Here is a 25,254-nt window from a genome sequence, read left to right as displayed (position 1 = left end):
GACTGCACATGGAAAATGGCAGGATGTGTGCGTTTGTGGAAACTTCTTATGGCCACTCCCATGATGACGACATGGGTTTGTTTGCCAAGAGCCAAGACATGGCTGTAACTTTGTCGTGGCTGCCACTTCCACCTCCTTTTCCCCCGCCACTTGCAATTCCCCTACGTCCTGGCAGCCATGTCCTCATTGAGCTGTTCGCCTAAGTGGGCGACTGTGTGAGTGGCAGAATTCAGATTCCTCCGGCTCCAGTCAACATTCATGTCAATATTGATTTTTCATTGCTCTTGCCGGCGACAGCGGCAGTGGCAACAACAACAACTACAGCTCCAACAGCAACAGCAATAATAATAATAAAAAGCGTAGAGCAATATAATTGGAATTTGAAATTGGAAATTGGATATTTGCAACAAAAAAGAGAGCAGAAATGCGAAGAAGTCGCACAGCAGCAGCAGCAGCATATTTTATTCGATTATTTATTCAATGAGCGTCGCTCTGTTTGGATTTTATTGTGTGGACGAATGGGAATGGGCACATGTATGCCATACACGAGTGCACGAGTGTCCGCACAAAGGCCAATTCAATTTAAAGCAGAAACAGGCACGCGGACAGACGACAGACTCACTCCATGGGTAACTCACTCCATGGACTGCCGGGTACACTTGGACCAAGATGCACCTCCTCGAAAGTTACAAAATGCGTATATACTCGCACTCATCTTGCAAAATGGTTGCATACTTAAGGACGCTAAAGCGGATAAGCATATCTTGATAATTTGTGTGCGCAAACAAAGGATTTCAGCTGCATCAAAATAGGATCAATAGTCAATAACTGCAATGTAATGTATGTAGCATGCAACTTTGGCCCCAAAAACTAAACTATGTACCTGATGTTTCCAATTTTCTCAGCGTGTAAGTAGTTCGTCAGGAGGCAGAAAGAGAGAGAGACAAGAACTTTGACCAGACAAAACGCAAATAGCTCAATTTAATTGCACCAAAACTGAGCTCGAACTGAAACTAACAGCCAAGTTAGTGCTGCTCGTCGGCCAAGTAAAGCATGGAAATAAATTGGAAAAACATTTACCATCGCCTGATCGATGGCCACTGACGAGTGCCTGTTCCACCGCCCACTGCCCACTTGGCTGAGTTAACTGGAAATGGTCGAGTGACCAACTGGTTTGGTCTTTGAATGATTGCGAGTTGGACAAACATCAATAAGCGGCGGTGGTGGCAGCAGCAGGAGCACAAGCAGCCGAGTGTTTATATGGAAAATATAAATCAAATAATGGCGCAGACATTAACAAACAACGCATGTGGCTAGGCAGACAGACATCCAGATGATTATCGGGCTCACAAAGGTCTCGATGTGTATTTAATTGCAGACACACAATGTCCGTGTCGGGGGATCGGAGGGTGGGGGATCGGGGGATCGGAGGGGTTGTAAGTGCCTACAATTTAATACGAGTAGCATCTACCAGGTTGCCGTTGCCACAGATCTGCTTCTCAACTAGGGTGCAACGTCAATTCGATTTAATTGCATACAACTATGCATTGTGATGGAAGACGAGAAAAGCTTAGAGCCGATGAAGGAGGCTATAATCAATTTGGCTTTCGGGCAAATCAAGCCTTGATTTGAGGACTTACGTAGGCTTATTTCAGCTTGTTTTGTAGGTATACATTAGGCTGACCTTAAATGGCAACAGTTTTTCCAGCAGATGGAAATAAACCTTATAGTAATGTTGACTTCCAGCATTAGTGCAGAAGATTGAAATGAAAAACTTGGCAAGAAGCCAATCGCCTGCTTCTGTATATTTATATTTTCTAAGATACAACTTGCTACTTACGGACTGAAATTTATATTTTTTGGCAGCTTTAAATTCCTTGCAGCACAGTAACTCCATTTAGAGAGTAAATGACTACACATCGCAGTTGCCTTATTGATTACACAATATGAGTTGCACACATTTCAATCTGAAATTTACATCACTTTTAGGCACAACCTGCAAATGCACCCAGGATGACTGCGAAAGTCTGGGATCAATTGCGGCATGAATACCCGATAATTGGCCAATTGCTCGGGGATTGGGACACCGCGCCGATGGAAGACAATGCGGCGTAATGCATATGCCCACATGGGTTCGCAGTGGTTACAGATGTAGCTACAGCCATGGCTGGTGGGTTGTGGATCAGTGGATCGGTGGATCGGTGGATCGGTGGATCGGCGGATCGGAGCACAAGCCACTTAACGAGGTCGGGCCCATAGCAGCACGTAGACATTAGCCATATAGTGCGGCGAACATTACAACGAAACCTCGAAAACGAGACCATAGCAAAATATCAAGTATACGGGCTGTTCGCCGCTTATGGGCCCGTTGGTGCGGTAATTATAATGCGCCATAGTCACGCCAGACACGCTGCATAAATATTTAAATTAAATAATAACAAGTGCTAGAAGTAAATAAGGCGAGCAACTGTAAAAACAATACGTAATGCCACAAACGCGAACACGGGCAAATATGAGCCGTCGTCGAATTCCAATTCCCCAGCTCCAAGTCCGATTCCAATCCCCCAATTGACTAATGGTGCTGTGGGGAATTTGGAAACGAGTTGCTGCCGTGCCTGGGTTGTTGAGTGGCTTTCCGTGCATCTGGCCGTGTTCCTTTGTTCTGGCCATCCTCCGCATCAGATACTCGGCTCCGGGGCGCCACTCCCCCCTTCGCATTTTATTTTAATTTCTGCCCTGGCCCAGCTCGAGTTTCAAAAACCAATAATGCGGCTGCCATCAGCAACATCCAACATTGCTGTCGAGCAAAAGCAAAAGCAAAAGCGGTGACGACGACGACAGCAACATGGCGCACAACAAGCAATAAAAATGGCATAAAATTCAAAATGAAAGCTAAACGCTGCCCCCGCCGACCCCCCTGCCGCATACATATATATATGGCCCCTTCCCCGCCGATCTGCTGTGAGCTGCATAAAAATAAGTAATATCGTAAAATTACAGGAAATAAAATCGCAACGTAAATACGTGTAAGTGCGAGAGTCGGCCAACTTTCCCAGCTGCTGAAATTGGCAGAAAAATTATGGCAAGAGCGGGGCACAGAAGGATGGGCATTTTGGTTGATGGCGGGAGGGGAGGAAAACCCATTAAAGTTCAAGTTGGACATTACATGGCCATATTCTGGGCAAATGTTTTGGAAAATAAATAATTCCCCGTGGCCATAAATGTGTTTTCGAGGGTTGTTGGCCCAAAGACCGTCCTCGCTCGGCCTACGATAAAAACAAATGAGATAACTTTGCCGAGCAACCCGAGCGGAATACGCAAGTTCATCGATCCGGCAAAGTGGAAGATATGAAAGCGTTTTCTAATCCTGCAATTAGACCTTTCCATCAAGTAAGTATTTCAAATAACTCGAAAATAAGTCATTCATACACCTTGCAGCACTATTTGAAAGTACAATTTTGCACTGATTTTGACACTTGTCACTGATTTCAGCACGACTTATACTCTTGAAAGTGGCACATGAAATGATATCTAAAGCTTAGATTTAATTTTTTGAGTTCCTCCAATGGAATGGTATCTATATTAATTGTACATATATGTAGCCAGTCCGTGGATTAATAAGCCTAACCGCATAGCCCAGCATATTGTGCATGGATATTTTCTTTTGGAACAACCATGAGCATCTGCATCATCGCCAGTTGCAATTACCGAGTGTGTAGCCCCATAATCATTTCAAACGGCAAATTACGACAGCGGGGGGAAGGCACTGCAACAACAAATGCAATTGCATTTGCAGTGGCAACAACAACAACTGCAGCCACATGAGCGTACAACAGGCAATGAAATGGGCTTTTAATCAATTTCCGGTATTAAAGTCTAGTCAAACCCAGGCAGCCAAACAACCCGACAACCATCCCACAGTTGTGTGCCCATTGTTGATCCTGCTGGCCGTTATTGTTGTTGGATTTAATTAACAAACAATTTATATTCATAAACCTCAATCGGTCACATGCAAATGCGAATGCACAGGCGACTGGAAGCGGGGGGAGCTCAATATCAAGAGGTACTCATTTCGTCGAGTTGAGATATGAGAAGTGCAGATACCCTTTGTGGAGAGTATGCAGGGGATGGAAAATCAGTATACACCACTTATCGCCTTTTGAAGATTCGCGATTAGCACTAATGAATCGAATATTTTGATTAGATAAATACTATTAATATGCCGCGGTGACCAAAGATAAAAGTTCCAGGGGAGATAAACAAATTTGTAACTATTAAATATATTATACTTATAATATATACTCTGCCATTGCATTTGGAAAATATTACGTGACTAGTTGTGGGCAAGTAGAGTGTTCGATTGAACTTCGCTACGTGGATGCAATAAATGTGGCAAGTGCGTGGCGTGGCAAGAAACTTAAGTGTGCATGCTTACGTACATACATGTGTAGTAAGCTCTCGCATCCGCAAATCTATGCTTTCCTGACCACCGAAGTAACTTGGCCTTTGTGTAACGAAACGTGTCAGTGGAAATGAGCATTCGCCGCAACAAAAGCGCCACTGCAACGCAACAATATGGGAGCTGATTGGGGCGCCCCGCTTTCGGATTTTGCATTTCAGATTTGACGCCGCCACGTGTTGCGAACACAACACCAACACACTTGAAAACACATTCGTTTGAATTGCACACGTCGTGCATCCTGGCCACAAGTGAACCCTGGCCATGGGATGTGTGATTGCATAGTGAAAAACACAGTGAACTGTAATAAAAATTATTTTAATTGGCTTGAGCAATATAAAATACTTTGTTGAACTAGACTCGTATCTTACCCCCGAATAAAGCGTTACTGGAAACATTGAATACTATTTTTGTACGACCCCCTCCCACTGCAGCCTGAATTAACCCACGTCGTCATCAGCGATTCAGGAGCGGCACCTGGCAGCCGGCAGCTGGTAAATCATTAATTAAGCCAGGCCAAATACAGAAACCAGACAAACGCACCAGAAATTATAACGAGTATAATGAACCCACACATAGGGTGGTGAAGGGCAAGAAAAGCTCTTTGGCAGCGGAGGGCGAGTTACCTCCAACTAATTAGCATGCCGAAATGTGGCTAATATGGCTAAGATGTGCTTGGTGGAAATGACCATTCCGTGGCACGGGAAAATGAGGCGCGAGCGAGGCTTGCCAAGAAAAAACATTAGTTGCAGCAAGAAGGGCGACTAGCGTTGCCGCAAAAGGTCAGAAGGTGGGATAGGCAATCTATACGAACACGCTGGCTGAAAAAAGGCTTAAAGGAACAACAGAATAGTTCTTGTTTTATCTTAGCCATGTAGTGAACAACTTCTTGTCCCGCATTTACATCGCCGCTGACATTTGTGCCAGTAGAATATGTGTATAAATGGTGATTACGAACGTCCGGTGACGCAAAGCACTCGCCGCCGAGTGGAAAGCAGCCAACATTGTATGGCTGCAAATTGCACGAGAACAAATATAAATATGAGTGCTTACACATTATGCGCTGCGGCAGATTCAGTCTAACCACAAGCTCATTACGGCCCATTCTGTCCGGCCCCGCCCCCACTCCTCCTCTTTCCGCTTTAATGACAGACGAATATTCCGCATAATATAGACATTTTCTACGGCCCCGACTTGGCCAAGTTGAAGAACCGATGAGGAGACAAAACCGAGCCAGCTGAATTGCGACCTGGCAGAAACCACAAAAACTTGCCTTTGGTTATTTTGTGTCTGGCATTGTCATTGCGGCTGATGTTGCTGCTGTTGCTGTTGCTGCTGCTGCGATGTTGCTGCTGTCATGGCTGTTTTGCTGGCCAAAACGTGCAATTAAATGCTGTATAGCTTCTATAGCTGCCGCTGCCATAAGCCATGGTCCGTACACAGAGAATTACTATTTGAAAGGCTGGCAATTAATTAGGAAAAATTCAAAGAAACGATCATTAACTCAAATTATATTTACACATTGTACTCGGCAGTCGAGGAGAGTAAGTGCAAAGTACGCAGTCGTTTATAAAGGGATTTCAAACGCCATCTTATACCTCGTAGAATAACGATGTGTAGATCCATTTGTTACTATCTGGTAAAAATCAAAGTTATATTTATTTAGAGCTTAAGAAAATCTCATTAAATTATAGTCGCCTGAATGACTTTAATCTGGAATCAACTTCCAAATCAGACAGGCCTTTCAATTTGAAATTTATGTTGTCTAAACACCTCTTTTGGATTGATTGAAATTCTTTGAAAAAGCTAGAAGAGACGAAATAAAAGTAAAGATAAAGCAGTGGCGGTACATAAAGCAACCTTTTTCTTGGTTTTATGGGTTTGAATCCAGACATAGCTCATTGTTTTCTAGTTGTGTGAAAATCATGCAAACGATTATTTTCCGTTTGACTCGTTCGAAAGATTACTCGTAGAGATTTGTGCTTTATAGATCTGATACGATTGGATTATAATTATATTGAGATACTTAAGTACATCCGCATTTCTCTCTCTGCAGAGCAGTGGATGCAACTTATTGGCAGTTGCTTGCCAAATGCAATGAATGAAAATTGCACAAAAACAGAGGCAGGGGCCAGAACACAATTACAGCCAGCGGAGGCATTCACCAGGCAAATTATTGATTGGCAACCGCAGAGATGCATTCCGCCGAGAGACCCAAAGATACAAAGATACGAAGCTACACAGATGCAGATGTGCAGAATCGGTCGGCACTCACTAATGATGATGACGCCGACCACTGGCCAGCGGCCACTATTCACTCTCTTTTGGCCGCCATTGACATTGAAATCTGGCAATTTGCAATCTTTGCAATTAGTTTTTATTTCTTGGCCGAGGCGAACGCCTCGCGAATCGTCGCGAGCATTTTCGAATAAATTTCTGTTCAGGATCGGAGTGCGAGGAATTTGTACGGAAATCATCGGGTATGACAAACGATGGCAGTTTTCATAAGTTCCTAGCGCATTTTCAACTTTCTCAGACCTCGACAGTGCGAATCGCTAATTGCCAGTGGATTATTTATACGCGTGCATTTTAAAGTTCAAATTTGCCATTCGTCGGAAGTAATTTGTAATTTGCCCCTTTAGCGCGTCTATAAATAACGCCCGCTTCTCACTCGTCGACGATCATCGAGTTGGGGCTATGGGTTCCGCTCCCCACCAATGGGTTTCTGGTCCCCAGACCTCCCGCCACTCCCCTCCTCGCCACCATGCGACTGTCATTCGGCCCACAAGTGGGTCACATCGTCATCGCCGCAGAGAAGCCTTGCTCCACATTGCCCACTGACTGTTCTCGCTTCCGCTAATCTCGAGGCAAACTGCGGCAAGCGAATGTATTTATATATATGTATATATAATGCAGGGCACATCGGGCATGAATGCGGCATAAGTAGCTGGCGGTCTGCCTGGGGCTAATACCCAATGCATATGAATGCACTGAAAGAAAATGCTATCTCACTTCGCTGAGATATCCAATGATCATTGGTTGTAATCCTTTAGTACGCCCTTTGGAAATCAAAGCACGAATATCTTAAAATTCATAAAAATTGTAAATATCTTGGGCAGGCTGTCGCATTTATTTCCGGTGTAAGGCGAGAGTATATCTCGGTCTAAACTTATTTCCATGCGACGTCTTTTTAGTTTTCCAGCCGAGTTCGTGCAAAAGCCAACAGCACTGATAATGAACAGGTTTATGCTGATTGCTTGCCTTCCTTTTTCCACCTTTTTCCACCACGCCGCTTTCTGAGTCTCTTTTGAGTGTTTTGAGTGTCTGTGCGTAGGCACAAACTTGGCGGCCCGTCCCCGGCCAGGTTCCATTCCCAATCCCTGTCACATTAATCACGGCTACATTTGCCATGCAATTAACCAAATGAAGCCTGCATTTAAGTGCTGACAATGATGATGATGATGGGGACTTCGACTTGGACTCGAACTGGGAATGGAACTGCCAATGGGACTGGGAATAGGACTGGGAGTGGGCAAGCCGGCGAAATCATTAGGCTAATGTGGTTAGTTGAACATCGATAAGTGAGTGTGCCCCATGGGCAAGCGGCGATGTGACTCCGCTTAATGCGCATTTAATACCCCTTTGAGTCATTAGAAATTCAATCGAGCCGCTCAAAATAATTGACCCCCCCTCGGTTTCGATTCGCGACAGTCGTTTCTGGCTATTCATCAAGCCCGAATCACAATCGAAATGCAATTTGCTGATTTTGTGATGGCAAATTGAAAAAAAAGCACTCGTACAAAAAAAGAATTGACGCATTCAGTCATTCATTGTCGGCGTGGCTTTTTTGCCAGCGCGTCTTATTGGCCAAACAAAATCCCGCCGAGAGCCGTGAACAGCCGGTTAACGACGAAAAGGACAAACTGCCAAAAGCATTCCGCCATAATTGAATTATAAAACAAATATTACACAAAGTTGTTGCTTTCCTTGCGCAACAACAAAGCTGCACTTCGGATTGTGAGCACAAATCGCTGAAATGCAAGAGTGTGAGGGCAAAGAAATATCGCGCATACGCCACGTTGCACGGCCAAGCGAAATTGAATTAAAAGGCAACGCGAGTTTCCTTGGAAGCGTACATATTATTCACTTTCTACGCTACCTTTAAACAAGAAAACCTGAAGAGATGAACTTTTTGCTTATGTATATCCCCAATATCTAAAATGTAATATCTAAACGGTCGTTCATGCACATTGCTCTGTATAGCCGTCATGTGCTGGTAGCTAATTGATATGTAGCAGTCATCAAAGATCCTGAAAACTGAACTACGCAAATCGATATAAGCCCGTTCCACTCAGTTGTTGTGAGTTGTTGAACAGCTTTTCCGCGATTTTCAACCTGCGTTCGCTGTTTGCAATGCCGTGTGCCCACTTTTCCGGCGCCCCTTAACCCCACGGTGGCCGTGCCTTTCTGTTTGGGTCGCCAATCACGTGTCGCAAACATGATTTATTTCGTCAATTTATGCCAAGAGTGTAAAACGATTTGCTGCCGTGTGTCAAACGAAATATTATGACGTCCACTATCACTTACATGTGCTTTGCAGCCCCTGGTGATGTGTGTGTGGGCGCAGTGGGCGTGGCACTGCGTTTAGGAATGCGACAGTTGACTGGAAGCCCGTCTCGCTCGCACAGCCTGATGTGAGATGGCATTCGCAATTTAGCAAAAAGGGAAATTACATTTAAATTGAATTGTAAACCGTATAAATTGAGGGGTTTTTCGGCTGGCGATGGGAGGGAGTTTCTGCGCATTTGAATTTGCCAGAAATTCACGATTACGATTGAACGCAAATGGCATTCCGCTATTTCTGCGGGCTACTGTCTGCATAGTTTTCCATATATTTGGGAAGTTATCAGCCGTTACATAACCTTCCCAAATGCCCAACTTTATGCGTCTCCAAGGTGAGCATGGCTGACAAATTGCAGTCAATTAACTACGCCTATTTACAGTGTAGTAAAAATGCGCACTATTTTTAACCAGAACCACATTAGAGATAATTTGAAATAAGCTTATGCTGATATTTTAGTCGTCAGGTGTGTGTTCAGTGTGTAGAGGGCATAATCAACTTTTGCGATAAAAGACAATTGCCATTCGATTTGCGTTGAGTTGTGTGTGCTGAATGCGGGCAGTCAATGCTGAATTCGTATTTATTGTGACCACATCAAGTCCGGCAAACAATGTATTTCGGGAGAATAATAAATAAAATTTTAATTTATTTAGCAGATGGAATATCCCACACAAAGCCGGCGGAAAACCAAACACAAAATTAAACCCGTATTTGTACTGCAAAACGGCAAATTGTTGCGTGGGCATCGGGGAAAACCAAGGGAATTGAAACTTTTCTATTTAATCCCGTCATTAACGTTATTGAACTGTGATGGTGCCTTTTGGGGAGCTGGAGCTGGAACTGCGCTGGAAATGCCGATTGCGCAACCGCAAAAAGCCGACTAATTAAATTAATAGGAAACAAATGCATAATGAGTGCAATGAGTGCGATGAGTGCGACCCAGACAAATCAGTCCGTATCTGCAGAGCCAATTAATGATGTCGGAATTGATGGTGATTTAGGTGATTTGCAATTAAAGTGCAAATTCTCAAATATTTTTCTGCTGAGACGCCGCTGCAGTGCGATATGCAAATTAAGCAAATGCCAACTAAGCTATCTATGGCCAAGTGCAGATACAGATACCCGTATCCACAAGACACCAGACACCAGATACCGAATTGCGAATTGCGAATTGCGAATAGCGACTACAAGATACCAGATACCAGAAGCCAAAAGCCAGAAACCAGACGTTGCAATAGCAAAGCCATCGCAACAACTTTTATCGCATGTGCATTTTCTTGGCCCACGACGCCAACGACGATAAATGCAAATCTTGACAGTTTTCTCTGAAACATTTTTATTTATTTTCGGTTGCAGTTTTTCTGCCTGCGCTTTCATCCCGTCTATTTTCTTGGCTTTAGTTTTCATTGTCTGCCCGTCTGGGTTTGCTTTGGTTTTGGCCATTTCGCCATTTGGCCATTCGGAAAGCACGTTTCGTGCTCGCACATCCGCCGCGTTTGGATGGCCCATTGCTGGTAGTTTTGGCTGCAGGCTGCAGTTGCAGTCGCCGCTCTTAAAGATACAAATGTATCTAACCCGCAGGGGAGAGCAATATGCTGACTTCTCTGAGACATCGGAGCAAACAGAGGCAACTTCCACAACGAGAATACCTGTACCTTTACTTTTCCCTGATACTGACTTTAGTTTATACAAATAGCATATGGGTGCTAGTTCTGACCTTAAGTGTAATATTTGATTTCTCAACTTGGCTCAAGGATGCTGCAACTCGTCCTCTGATTTCATTATTGCGGAATGCTTATTAGTCCATCAGATCTATTTCAAAGTTTCCGTTCTCGACCCGTGTACCGAGCATGAAGGGCAGGGAGATTGGGGTTTTTCTCGTCCGAGGCTGCGGAATATTCAATCGCAATCTCAATATCGATTGCTACTTACCTTCTCATACATAATTCATTGAGGCCTGGTCGGGTCGTTTAATATGAAAGCCAATTAATTAAACTCTCAACAGCGAGCGTCACGACTAAAAGCTTAGAAATTACTTAATAAATTACTTTCATTAAAGCCACAAAGGAAAAGTCAGCGGGCGAGGCACCCACTCCCCTTTCCCTTTCTTTTTCCCCCACACCAGTCGCAGCCCCAACCCCAACCCCCCTCTCAACTTCCCTTGGACGACACCGTCAGGCGTTGATTTATATTAATCGACCCGCTTGCACAGCTCCAGGCATTATTTATTTCAGGCAGCAGCAAAAACAAAGCAGCGGCAAAAAATATGCCAAGTAATAAATTGAATGAATCTACACATCACATGGGGGTTCGCAAAATGCACGGAAAGAAAATGGGGTCACCCGGCACGGCACTTAACTCTTTTTGCTTTTCGCTCCCTTCAACTCTTTTCTTACGATATGTAAATAGGTTATTATTAGGCTGATAATGTTGTTTAAGGTAACTGACGCGGTAAGATGGGGCATTAAGATGAAAATGTCTTATCCGTCATGTTATATTACAATAAATTTTAAGTAACTAATAATTGGGTTACAAATCCAATACAGCTTACTTAGTGCATGCTTACGATTTATGCGCTAATTTTTTATTTAAATTGCGTTTGCCAAACCAACGATTCGGAACAGAGGACAAACAAAAGAATCCCGAAGAAAAGACAAGAAAAGAGCACACACAATGTGCCACATGATTTATTGGCCAAAAAAACGGCCAAGGAAAATATTGGTATTATTGCAGCCTAAGTGGGTAGAAGCGTCTCCAGTGGGTCACCGGAAAAGCAATCCAAATCAGCTGTCCCAATCCGGCTCGGGGTTAATTCGGGAGGTGAGCTTGCTGTTGAGTTGGCTCACCGAAGCGGGCCAAGAAACTGCTGACTACACAATGCAGTTGCCAGCCGGGCCCAGAAGAAATTGCCTCATGATTACGTCGACCGTCCGCCTGTCTGTCCGTCTGTTCGCTCGTCGGTCTGGGTCCGTCACGTCCATGTCGTCTAGCTGTCTCTTTGGGTCTCTGAGGAAACACAAAAGTTTCCAAATTTCTGCGCTATAAGCACGTGCCCGACTCTTTGCCAAAATTTCCCACCGCCCCCGGCATTTTTCCCGGCTGTCCGTCCGACCGTCCATCCGTCGGTGTCCGTCCGCCCCCCTTTCGAAATTCACTTCATGTTAATTTTCTTTTCTTTGATTTTGCGTTTGCATTTCGGCTTGCCACTCGGGTTTTAATGTAATTCTTTAGCATTTGCCTTCGAAATGAGGTTAAGCTGGCACAATGCTGAATGGCAAATGGTGAATGCTAAATGGCAGGCACTGTGCAACCGAAATGGGTCACCTCAAGCAGATATTTCAGGGTAGCGGAAAATGTGCGCCCGGGAAGACAACATCAAAGTGGATTTGTGGAAAACGGGCTTGGGGAGAACGGTCCAGATTAATTAGTGCAATTTGAAGGTTCGAAAGGATTAGCACATATTGAAAATAAGGATTTCGTAATGGGCTAAATGGATTGAAAAGTATATCATTCGCGTCTTAAAGCAGCAAATCCTTAAAATTATAAAAAATTACACTCTTTGAGTAATAATTACCAGCTTGTCTGTGATATATTTGAAGTACATAGCTGACCATGTTCACGATGTCGCTTCAAAAGCTTTTAAAGCCTGTACGTAGCTTATTATAATTAATTCCCGCTCGATTCATAAGTAGCCCATCCCAGATACTCTTCATCTGCTTTTTCGATAAGCAGTTAATAATAGTGAGGGACCCCGTCTAAATTCTAAACGCAGTCCAGGTACGGAAACGGGAAAAGGGTTCGGGAAGTGGGCAACTGCTACCCGTAACCCGTAAATGCACCGAGTGCTCATGCTTGTAATTTGAGAGACCAGCAGACAAAGTCCGGACCCTGCGCGCCATCAATGTAATTACGAAAACGGCACGCAGTCGGCCAGCCACACCCCTTTGCCCAGTTCCCGCGTAATGACTACACCTCAAATTGCACAGGGGCACACAACATACAAAATATAAATTTAAGCCCGAGGTTTTTTCCAGCGCGATATCAAAGCGAAACAAGGAAACGATGACGTACCGAAAAAGACTCGTAGCTGGAAAAAACAATAACCCCAAATGGGAAAAAAGAAAATCGGACAAACAACCGAATTAACAGAACGCAGCAAAAAATATCTGGGAGGGAGGAACATAATGCGAGTTTAAGTGCATGAAATTACAAACTGCCTGGAGTTTTGCTCATGAACGGATGGCTGGTTCGCTGGGATCATCAGGGGCGTACGATGATGTATTTGAAAAGGGGACACTGTAGATGATTAGAGAAATGAATTTTACGTAAATGGTTATTTTCACAGCTGATAGAAAGAGCTTAATATTTTTATTTTTACATTATTAAATTTCAGCTCAATATGTAGTTAAACATTATGCGTGTTCGTATATGTGACGAACAACCTTTGAAATGTTTGTATATATTTGAAGGGTTGTATACCCTTGCAGAGTGCATATTGACTTTAGTCAGAGTTTGCCACTTATTATATTTACCTTCGTTGTCTTCGATCGTATAGTATATATATGAGCTTAAAAATTGATATATTTTTCTCTCATTTTATCTAAGCAATTAAAAAGAGCATTTTGACTTTTGCTTTGAGGAAATAGATCTTTCAATACCTAATTTCTAAAACCCCTCTCAAACACTTTAGTGCGTTCCTGGCTGGGATTTTCCTGGGTGCAGGGTCTTTCGTTTCAAAGCTGGCTGCACCCTTTGCCTTCCCATTTGTCCCACTAATTTCGAGTGCCGCGCCAGTTTGGTGACGAACTGAAATGAGGCATAGAACGCTGCACTTCATGGGGCATTGTAAATAAATGCGGAAGTGTGTTGAGCCTGACATTTAAATCGCAGATGTGTTCGAACTTTTGATACTCGTGGTAAATTGGGCTCGCTGCCGGCCGTTCGCTTATCTGGTAATTGTTGATTTAGTGCTCGCTTTTTTCCCTGCGGTTCAGGTTCGATGCAGTGGAAAGGTGCCAGGGGCTGCGGGGCGCAGGGGCGGTTTGTTTGCCCGCCCGGTTCATTGTTCGCTCATTGACATCGCCCGTGGTTGTTGTCGTTCCCGGCGCGTGACAAATGACTTTGACGTTGCATTCCACATTATCGTATCTACATACACTCCCCCAAAAACTAAAATTTTTGGAAAACTATTTATTTTATTAATGAATGCTTTTTGGAAACAATTTATCCAATTGTTTTTGGCCCAGAAGGAATACGTATTGGTTCGGATAATTTTTCTTAATCAACAGGAGGCCATTCAAGTTGCACGAGATATTTATAATATATTCTTCTACCATGTGATAAAACTAATAAAAATACTAAATATAGAAAACTTCCACAGGATACCCAATTTACGGTTTGATTCCGTACACCACTTTCTCCAAGTGTATGGACTTAGTTTTGCTGCCACATATGGCTCTTTCAATGGGTGTCCCTGTCCGCGTCCTACGTTGCCATCAATCGAAAGGCAAGCGGGCGGCGAATCAACAAATTGAACTGCTGCTGTTTATATAAAATATCTACGAACTCGCATCTATCTATTGTTGCCGTCGGTTCGTGGATGTATGGCCTCAGTCGGAGTCGATCCCACGAGCACCACGACCATAATTGACAGTTGTGTCGGCATTTATTTATTTCCATTTTTTCTAGACGAACTCAAACGCAAATACACACACAGGCCAAGTGCAGTGAACCGGCCGCTAAATTTGGGCACAGCTTTTTACTGTTTCACTGGGTTCAACGGAACCCCACAAGCTTCCACCCATCCGATGGTGCCGGTTACCAGATTGCCGTGAATTCATGGTCGTTCCTCGGAGCTGCGGGGTGATTTGCCAGGGAAGGATGGCTAAGTGAGCGCCCAAAACCTGAATGAATCGGGGAATGGGAAGGGAGAGTGATTGAAGCTGTTTAAGCGATCTGGGAGTGCTGTCGACAAGCCTTCGGGACTTTCAGTCAAAAGGAACTTGACACAGATCGGTACGGACTACCATACTCACGATATATCCGCTTTCTTATAAACTTATTTAGTACGAACCTTCCACGACTTGAGGTACAGCGTCTAGGTGAATCGAATTCGATTTCAAATTTTGAATAAGCTTTAGAACTGTTTTGTTTCTAATACAATGCCAAAGGGCATATAAAAGGGTATCTATGAGTTTAATCACCCTACCTGAGCACTAAAATATATCGTTCTTTCCTGATTAAAGTCGTGGCCATTTCGACTTTCATAGAATGACAGTTTTGAATCTTTTTCGCACTCAACGGTTGCACATTCCGCCCACCCGCATTCACTTCGCTCCCTGGTGGCCGAAAACACCGAACGTCAATTTGGCACAACTGCTGGCCAAAACTGCCTGGAAAGAGACGGGTAGCTGTGGAAGAAAGAGAGGGAGAAGCAGAAGCAGAAACCCACTAAAGTGTCATGCACGTTTGATGGCCAACTAATAACCGAGAGCCGTTGTCATGTCAGCTGCAATTGACACTTGTGCGTCGGATGGCAATACAAGTATTTATGAATCCGATGAACTCGGGTCCGCTGCCTCTAATTTCAATGGCCTCCCTGACAATCTGTCGCCCTTTCTGGCCGTGTGTCTCCATTGTGAACACAGTGAGGTCGGAATGGAAACAAGGCCAGAAGTAGGGATTGGACATGGATGGGCTCAAAAGGATATCCTGAATAGAGTCCTATATTTCCCAGGCCTGTTGGCTAATACCAAATATTCAGAAAGACTTGTTTATACGTTTTTTATTACGTTATTTGGAACTTAAAACCGAATCTCAAAACGTGTCATCTATGTAGATGGCTTAGGAAACCGCCAAACGGGCAACACTGATGGTCCTGCGTCACTTTTATGGGCTTCCTCGTCATTCCAGTTGACAATCAAATTCTACGAAATTGGATTCTCTTGTTGCACGGCACGCTCTGGCAGGCTCAAAATTCACCCTCCTGCGGACCTTCTGCCCAAAGAAAAACAATACGGTATGAGTATTCGAAAAAAAAGAAAATCAAGCAAATTGCCTGCAATTGCAATTGTTTTCGCTCCTCGCTGTCGGTTATTGTATTTTATGTTTTCCATTTTTTATTTGCCCGGCCTCTCATTTTTAATGCGAAAATGATTTCATAAATTGTTTGCCGGCATTGTTTATTCTTTAGTTACCGTGGGCCCCCGGGGATGGCTAAAAACCGAAGGAAGGAGATGCGCACCCATTTCCACTCTATTATTTCAGCTGTCGGACATTTCGACACTTGAAATTGAGCGTGTGTTATGTTTCCATTCCTGCCAAAGGGTAGGGGTCGTAGGTGGATAAAAAACCCGACTGACTCAGAATAGAAGAGCCCAACACGGAAAGAAATATGTGAATACTTCAGACAGTATCATTCGCCATGATCGAATTTAACTTCGTAAGACTGTAGTCTCCCTTCTCGCCGTGCACCAAATGGAAAGGGGAACGACGGAAATTCGCACAACAGGAAGCTGTAATTGGCCAGGAGCGCTTGAGCAAACAGCAGACATCGCCAAAGTAACCGGCTGTGGATTGTGGATTGTGGAGGGGGGGATTGCTGCTTTATTGGAACGGCAGCTGTTGCCCGATAAGGTCGCACCCAGACTTCAGACCTCAGACTTCAGAACCAGGTCCCGTATCCCGAAACCCATATTCCATATTCCCTATCACTATTCCATATCCCACATCCGAAGACCGAACACAATGCCAACTGATTGCCGTCTTGCGTGTTGGTTTTCCCCTCCAATTTCCACCCGAGCCTTATTAATTATGACGGGACATGAATTGATAATGGCCAGAGTTCAGCCCCCGAGGAACTGCCGATGAGCAGCGATAGATAAGCACTGTCCGGGAGGAGGGCTCCTCATCCTCAACGACTGCACTTGATTGGGCTTGGAGTCTTTGGCTCGGAATCGAGCTGGGATCCGAGTCGGGACTGGACTGGACTGAATTGGGGTCGGGCAGCTAATGGCGCCCAGCCCAAATGAGGCGTAATTACGGCAGTTTACGAATCGCTTGAAAAACGCTACAGAGGAAGTTGTCTGGCCCAGAAGCTTTTACAAAATAATAACGAGGCACAGGATGGAACTGCCTCCTATCATTGCCTTCAATTACTTTTGTAATTATCTGGCGCAGGGTTGCATAGCATAATCACTAGCCTGATGAAAACTGAAGTTATCAATTACTCTACATACAACAACATAAACCACAAACTTAAAAGCGCCAGATCAAACGAAAGTTAAAATATCTCTTCCCTATAATTTGCATTACTTTTGTGGGCAATTCATAAACTATAAACTATTATATTTGACGATCGGATCACATGACCTACAAGTTTTAGGGGAAATACCACACTACCACAAAATATAGTTTAGAAAGAACTTAATCGTGAAAAACACAATTTAGACATTCATATGAAAAACACCATTAACTAAGAATTAATCCGGATTGGCAATCAAAGTTTAGACTCAAGGGTGTGAGTCGCAACATATTTTTATATAATAAGTTAACTTAATCTTATATAACCCCCGCAATCGAACAAAACTGAGAAGTGCCAGGCGCTCTCGATGAACATAGAATTTATTCAATGGTGTATATTGCATGTGCTGCTTCTGCCACACCCCTGGCCCCAACCCCTCCTTGCCACACCATGGGACCTCAGTTGCAGACATGTAAATATCATAAAACTGTGTACAAATAAATCAAATCACGGTGCAGGGCGCTGGGAACAAACAGCCCGCATCAGGCGGTAATAAATACACATGTTCGGATGTATTCGAAAAACTGTGGCATCGCCATAACTGCCCCACTCCCCTGGAGGTCCCCCTCCGCCAGCTATTAGTCAGCCAAAGTTCAACAAACAAAAGCCAAAAAACTGGAGGGGAGTGCCAGAGGAGTTCACTAAAAACTACATAACTTGAAATCAAATAAAGCGCCCTTCTGTCCGTCTGCTTGACAGAGCGAACGCAATCAAAACTCGCACCTTCAGATACGGCCATTGATACACTACAGATACAGATGCAGATACGTGTATACACGCACCGGGATACAGATACAATTGGCTTCGTTTCTTAGGCAATGCCCTTTGATGTGGGCCCCTTGATTTTAACAGCCTGAAAAAACAGCCGAGTGTGAAGTTTTCTGTTGCAAGGCGAATGGGACTCAAGATGAAAGCAATTGATAATCAATAATCATATTTAAGAAAGGAATCACTTGAATGAACCGACAATGGGTGTTAAATTAAGGTCAGAGAAATATTATTCTTGGGAAGATATGAAGTTCAATATGGCAAAGCACTTCGAATGTTTCCTACTGATTCTGATTTTACTTAAGCAGAGATACGAGATTTCATTTAAGCTTATGAAGTGTTACACTTTTTTCCAAATTAAAGCCGAAATATAGCAATCTTAAGGTATTGCAGCATTGCAAAAGGGGTAGGGAAGCGATGGACTTCATTCCCTAGGTGAGATCGTAAAGCAGCTGGCACCATTCCCTGTCTTGGACTCCGCTCCATTCCCTGCCGCTGTGGTCCGTGGCAATTCACTTGGCCAACTTCAAAAGCCGTCCGAGTGGCGGCTGCCACTTTTCAAGAGTGCGAAATTAAAACAAAATGTTGCAAGATGCTGCGGGCAGTCGTGCAACGTGCAACTCCACAATCTCCGCCGACTTCTGGGCCGTTTGATTTCTCTGGGCTGATAAGCCGAGTGGACGGGGCTCCTCACATCACGCGTAAAGCGGCGTCAAAATGCAAATGTTGCGCAGGAAACAGCCGGCGAGTTTGCCCCTTTCTCCCGACTTCCCTCCGACTCCCTCCCGCAGCGTAAATAAACATTTTGCGCCTTAATTTATGTTGCAAGGTTTGTTGCTGTGCGGAGCGCGGGGAGCATTTTATTGCACATTCGCCCGGGGCCACAGTGCAGAATTTATCATCAACGGCGAACTAAATGGCCCAAATGGGGGCAGCATCATCGCCAGCCAGTAAGTTTTCCGCCCATGAACTATGTAAGTTTATGAAACCGGGCACAGCGTTCTAGAATGAGGGGAATATAATTTAAACTTGAGCCTAACACAATTTGGACATTGAAAACCATAAAATAAACACTATACAGCGATCGAAAAGTAATGATAGCAATGATAGGTAATTTCTAAGTAAAAAACTAGTGAATTGAAAGGGGCATGTTCCTCCGGCTGAAATAATTCAATATTATAATAATTAATATTATATATTTACGAACGTTAATAAATATTCTAGAAATCAGTGCTGTCTCTTTGTCCACCTGCCAGTTTCCCCTTTCCGGGATTCTGTCCCCTTTTTGTTTTTCCCTTTTTAAAAGTAAATATCTAATGGTGCAATGGAATTCTAATTATAAGTTGCCGCCTTAAAGTACGTGGATGCAACTGCAATTGACAAATTCTCAGAGCTGCTGCTTAAAATTTGCAACCTTTTTTGAGGTGGAGAGGTTGAAATGTACCGTGATGATATCATCATTCTGTCATCACTGTAAAATTCTTTGCAACAGAAACCATAAAATGTAATTTAAGCAACAGGGTTCGTATTTTAATTAATGTCCTCACTGTTAATGGATTAATTTATATTTAAAGTTTCGACTTAAGACATAATGAACCAAATTATTAGTACTAATCTTCGCAAAAGCAAATTATCTTGACTGGTAATAAAACTCATTCAATATTTCAATGGTTTCCATCAGCTGTTAGCACTGCTGAAAATACATCACTTTATTCGTTTTTTAATAAATTTACTAAGTTGCAAGAACCATTGTTCTGTAACTTCGTTGTGCAACTTGCATAATAAAACCGAATGCTCCTCAATCCTGGGTTATACGCAACGTTTTACCAATTTTTTACCAATATTTTACGAACGCCAGTCAAATTATTTCTAAACCCTGATTGAGTTAAGCAAGGACGATAGTCGGTGGTTGGCGATGGAAACCACTGAATCTGAATCTTTCAAAGCCGTGCCCCAATCGCCCGCACAATTAGAAGTGGCACTTCAGTTCCACCTGCTCCACCTGTCCCCTCGCCAGCAGAGTGCAACTTCAGCAGGCTGCACTCGCTTAAAAGTTAAATGTGAAAATAATGCAAATTAATGCGGAGGCAGCGCTTTGTTACCCCGCTGACGAACAACAACGGGGCAGCCTGTTTGGACAGTAGCGCGGGAACAGGCTGGCTTCCCGGATCCCTGGCTACGGACAAGGACAACGTCGGCACATGTTAATTACTTGTGAAAATATGCAACAGACGGCAACAACAAGGCCAGTTGCCATGGGGCGGGCTTTTCACACCAACCCGAATCGGCAGGTCGCTTGTTTTGGGATCGGAACGTGGATAGTATCGCCGCCACTCCCCTCCTTTCGTTTCTGCTGACGAGTGCCCTTCAAGCCGAACCAGCCTTTCTCCGTCCCAAAGGGCCCACTGTTCGCCGGGACCTCCGCTTCCGCTTCTATTTCGGAGGGCACAGGGCACAGGGCATGGCGAGTGTGCGGGCATACTAATTACAAGAGCCACGCTGCACTGAAAGAAACTGTTCCACTCACATAAATTAAATTAAATCTGAAATTAGCCAGACTTGTCCATCCAAAACATCTGAGAAGTTGACCAAAGCATAATGTGTGTGATGATCCGCTCAGTTACAACTTAATCCCTTGGATGGCCAAATATAAATGATCTAAGTATAGAGTTCTCTATTCATTAGAAATCGATTTTATTAAACAGGCCGTGCTCAATATCTGGAGGCACTGGACCACACCGCTACACCTTTTTCTGATAGCCTCGAGTGAAATTATTTTTTCGGGTGCAGGACCATCAGCTGCAGAAGCAACAACCCCGACGTGCCGCACTGGATGTGGATCTTTAATCGCTTCCCTCGAAGCGACTTTTTGTGCGGCAAACTCATTAAGCGAAACCGAAACCAGAAACAACTTCAAATCACACATCGTTTCTTTCTTCTTTCGCTGCGCCCCTTCGGTGTATTTTGTTATTTTTTATTACATTTCGGGACTGCCGGTCGTGTATCTTTCGCCCGGGCCTAATTGCTTTTTATGACAGTCGAGTGAATATGATAAATCTTTGGCCGTGGCCCGACATTATTTCGACATTTGTTTGGCTAGGAACATTCTTGGCAATTAAATGTATGTTTGTGTTTCGTTTGTAGTTGCTCGATAATAATACTTGACATGTGTTACTGGATGGCGGGCACCACCCCCTCTCCATTTCCAACGACCAACCCACCTCTAAGCCATCCATCAGTTCAGAGGAGAGTCCAGAAGTGCCAGCTGTGCATGGCTGACACTTATTTGCAATTGCCTTGAGCTGGAATTCTCTGGCTAAGTTAGCCACTGTCGAGGGAGAATAATGCGGTTGAATTTGGAAAGGCCACCAATAGCAATCAGTACCGATAACTTTCTAGGTCGTATGAGTTAAAACCTCACATTTTGCGAAAGTGAAATCCGCCAAGACAAATATGGCACCTAATAAAACTAACCCAAGCGAACTCAGCCATGTAAAGCCCACCGTATTGATCTAAAACAATTTCTCTTTCAGCGTGTTTATAGCACTTTTGTGGAAGTGGAATTGGAACTGGCACTGACATTCGACGAGATCATCACAAAATGTTCCGTAGCTTCGTGAATTTTACAAGCAAATACAAAGTCCTCCGCGGCATGATATCGTATGGCACCCTCTGGCCCTGCGGCTCCCTCATCGAGCAGACCATGATCGAGAAGAAGACATTCCGGACGTACGACTGGATGAAGTGCCTCAGGTGATGAGAGATGTGCAATGTGCACGGGTCTTGGCCCGATTCGATTGCTAATTGGCCCCGATATGGTTTGGCTAATTCCATTGCAGGTTCAGCTTATTCGGCTTCTTCTTCATGGGGCCCACCATATATGTGTGGATCAGATTGGCCGGCGTTATGTGGCCGCGCACCGACATTAAGTCATCGCTCTGCAAGGCGATCACCGAGCAGACCGCTTACGATCCGATGGCCATCAGCTCGTTTCTCTTCTTCATGACCTTGATGGAGGGCAACTCGTACGCGGAGGCCAAGCGGGAGGTAAAGAATCTTCCCATTTCACTCCCTAAGGCACAATAAATTCGTTTCAAATTTCATTTCAAGGAACCACATTTTGGGGCTAACGATATCTAAAAAACAGAAGAGTCTTTATTTTATGTACAGTTTTCGTGGATAGATTCGCTGAATATAATTTTATTACTCGGGAAAGGAATATGCCATATTATTCATGCCCAATCACTGTCAGTTGGCACAGCTAGCCCAAATCCTGAATCAAGTTTTAACGATTTTAAAAGGCTGACAGTTATCTGGTCTGGTCTTGCATCTCCCAGATGTGCTCATTACTACATGTGTGCCCAGTATGCATTGCTATTTATTTGGAAATCGGGTTACGGTCTGTTGTTTTTGATTTCGGAATCCATTTTCTCACGACACGTTCAGAGGCAGTATCTCCATCTTTGTATCTGTATCTATGAATCTGCATCTGTGACGGAGACAGAGGCTGCAATGTAAGCATGCATAAATATCACCTGTCTGTCGCTCACCTCCGTCCATTCCCGATTTCTGCGTCTGGTCCTCCGTTCCGAGCTGTCAACATTGATTTGTTGGCTCTGCGGCCGTACTGCGAGATACTTTCAGGCACTGTGCTCCAGGGCCAAACTCGGTTCGATGGCTGACTTCCATATCATTAGAAACCATTTATCTTGATAAATGTAAATGTTTTACCATATATTTGTGTCAAGCGTGCGTCGTCTCATTTGCTTTGCATGCGTTCTCCAAAGATATATCACTCGACTTTTCTGAGCGATTTGGTTGAGATAGGCTCAGGTTTAGGCCGTAAAAAGAGTTGTGTGCTTGGCCGATAGAGACGTTAGTCCCTCGACCCTCACCTAAATAGTTTCATATTGGGAGTGGGTAGCACTAGTTACAAGATGGCGTTTGGAATAGCCATCGAAGTTCCATATTTTATTTGAGGATTGTAGAATTATCCAACTTCTGTAGATCCACAAGGGATAGTCTTTGTAGTTAAATTAAGTTTTCATGCCAGCTGAAAATGTGCCAAAGTGCTCTTTGTTAAATTTGTTACACAGTCTGTGCCTGGATAATAATATTTCGAGCCAGGCGTTGCCTTTTAATTAACAACATTAACCGAATGCCACGCCCCAGTCTAGCGCCCCTCAAAAGAGGAGGAGAGATCGGGCCATAAATAAAATTTTAAACGTCTCCTACCGCCGCTGGACGGCGGCACTTAATTACAATTTTCCGCGCTGGCATTTTCCATTTCCATTTTCCGCCCGCTGCCGGGGGCATTATGTCACTGCACTCACCCACCCCGTTGCCCCCTCTCGTTCCCAGGTCAGCGATAAATTCCTGGACGCCTACAAGGTGGGCGTTATTTATTGGCCCTGCGTGCAGACGGTGAACTTCGCCTTCGTGCCGGCGCGAAACCAGGTCGTGTTTACCTCCTTCTTCAGCATGTGCTGGACCACCTTCCTGGCCTACGTCAAGTTCCTGCAGCTGCACCCTCCCGTCGATGTGGACCACCACGCCCTGGACATCCACTTCCTGGAGATGTGATTCTGGGTCGACCCGCGACTAGTTACCCCCAAATGCGATGGCACCAAAAAGCACGCCCTTGGCCGGAGTTAATGACATGTCATTTCTTTGTATATATTTTGTGGGCCGCTAACTGCGCATAGAGATCCATTTATTTTTTTCTGATAAATAAGTTTTGATAAGTTCGTCGTAGCTGGTGTTTTTCTCGGAATGATTTGAAGTTGGGCGTAATTGTTGGTTTTTTAAGTCCCAGGAGACTTGAAACGAAATCGGAGCGTTGGAGAGATGTTGCCAAGCATGCGAAACAGTGCTTTTAGATCCAATATTTTTAAATTTAAATTGAATTACAATTTACTGAAAACTAAGTACTAAGCAAAAGGCATTGCCCCGTGACACATACGTTTGAAATCAGCTGACCTGCATCAGCATTTATTAAAATTAATATTTATTATCTGAGCACTCTTTTGGCCGAGGGAATTGTGGTCCATTAAAATGCATACTGTATGTATATGTATCTTCTATGCATACTAATTATATACACGACGGTGTGTACATATATATGTATTGTGTATCTGTGGGTTCGTTGAAGTGGAACCGCTAAGTGGTTGTGATGAATGCTAGAACTGAATGCATAAATAATGCCGATTTAGATTATTCTGAAACAGAAACATCATCGTCGAAGTGTGGTCTGCATTCAGATATTCTCGCATTCGCATTTGGATTTGGATTTGGGTTTGGGCAAAACCGTCAGGAAACAGAACGCAGACGATGACGATGCCATAATCAGGGGAATTAATATGGAAATATATGCACAGCTGAACAAAACCGCAAAAGTAAACGCAGAGCACCAAACTCAACCCACGAAATCCCAAACGCATGTATGTTAGTTCTGTTATCAGTAAAGGAAAACGTGGCAAGCTTCCTGTGCAAAAGGGGTGTTTGTGCTGCACAGAGAAAATATAACCACATGCATCTATAATTTTGTTTTTATTTTAATTTAAAATTAGCGCCTTTATTATATTTTTATTCTTGATACCTATTGTGCAAAAGGATAAGCTGGATTCGTTAAACAGTATTTGTTAGGAAAAAGTACAGAGAAAAAGGTCACAGGGACGGAGTAACGGATGGACAAACGGACTGAGTGACGGACAGACAAACGGACGTACAAGCGGACGAACAAACGGACGGACGGAGATACGGACATACGAATGGAATGCAGATACAATGACAGACAGTCGGCGATCCTGATCAAGAATACACATACAGTCTTTATGGGGTTGAAAACGCTTTATTCTATCTGATCAGTACTTTTGGACAAATCTTGAAACTATATATTTTACAAGTAATGGGTGACTTGGAGTAATTTAATTGTATTTTAACTGCAGCAGGGAAGACTTTCTGTCTCTTTATAAGGCAATACTCAATGTTGCAAAATTACCAACTCTTCGTTTTCCGTGTATCCCAGCCGTGAAAAAGCAATTGAAACAAGAGTTTCATTTAATTCTGCGTCGACCGGCACAGGCAGGCCAATCCGCCCAGCGC

General features: G+C 43.9%; 1 protein-coding gene across 1 annotated transcript; it reads left to right on the top strand.

The window, feature by feature from the left end:
- The first annotated feature begins 6,848 nt into the window (after positions 1–6,848).
- Positions 6,849–23,904, top strand: LOC117145481 (mpv17-like protein). Its single transcript, XM_033311158.1, has 4 exons — positions 6,849–6,939; positions 21,684–21,903; positions 21,990–22,197; positions 23,512–23,904. The coding sequence occupies exons 2-4, from the start codon at positions 21,752–21,754 to the stop codon at positions 23,731–23,733; spliced, it is 582 nt and encodes a 193-aa protein (XP_033167049.1). The 5' UTR covers positions 6,849–6,939; positions 21,684–21,751; the 3' UTR covers positions 23,734–23,904.
- The last annotated feature ends 1,350 nt before the right edge of the window (positions 23,905–25,254 follow it).

This window comes from Drosophila mauritiana, chromosome 3R (genome assembly GCF_004382145.1).
Source record: "Drosophila mauritiana strain mau12 chromosome 3R, ASM438214v1, whole genome shotgun sequence".
NCBI classification, from domain to species: Eukaryota; Metazoa; Arthropoda; class Insecta; order Diptera; family Drosophilidae; genus Drosophila; species Drosophila mauritiana.
The sequence above is the reverse complement of the archived record's forward strand: the minus strand, read 5'-3'. Positions and strand labels throughout refer to the sequence as shown.

Excerpts from the sequence above, each read along its gene's own strand:
- LOC117145481 (XM_033311158.1), top strand. The coding sequence starts at position 21,752 with ATGTTCCGTAGCTTCGTGAATTTTACAAGCAAATACAAAGTCCTCCGC. Across the intron at positions 21,904-21,989 it reads GACTGGATGAAGTGCCTCAG|GTTCAGCTTATTCGGCTTCT; the intron begins GTGATGAGAGAT and ends ATTCCATTGCAG. Across the intron at positions 22,198-23,511 it reads ACGCGGAGGCCAAGCGGGAG|GTCAGCGATAAATTCCTGGA; the intron begins GTAAAGAATCTT and ends TCTCGTTCCCAG.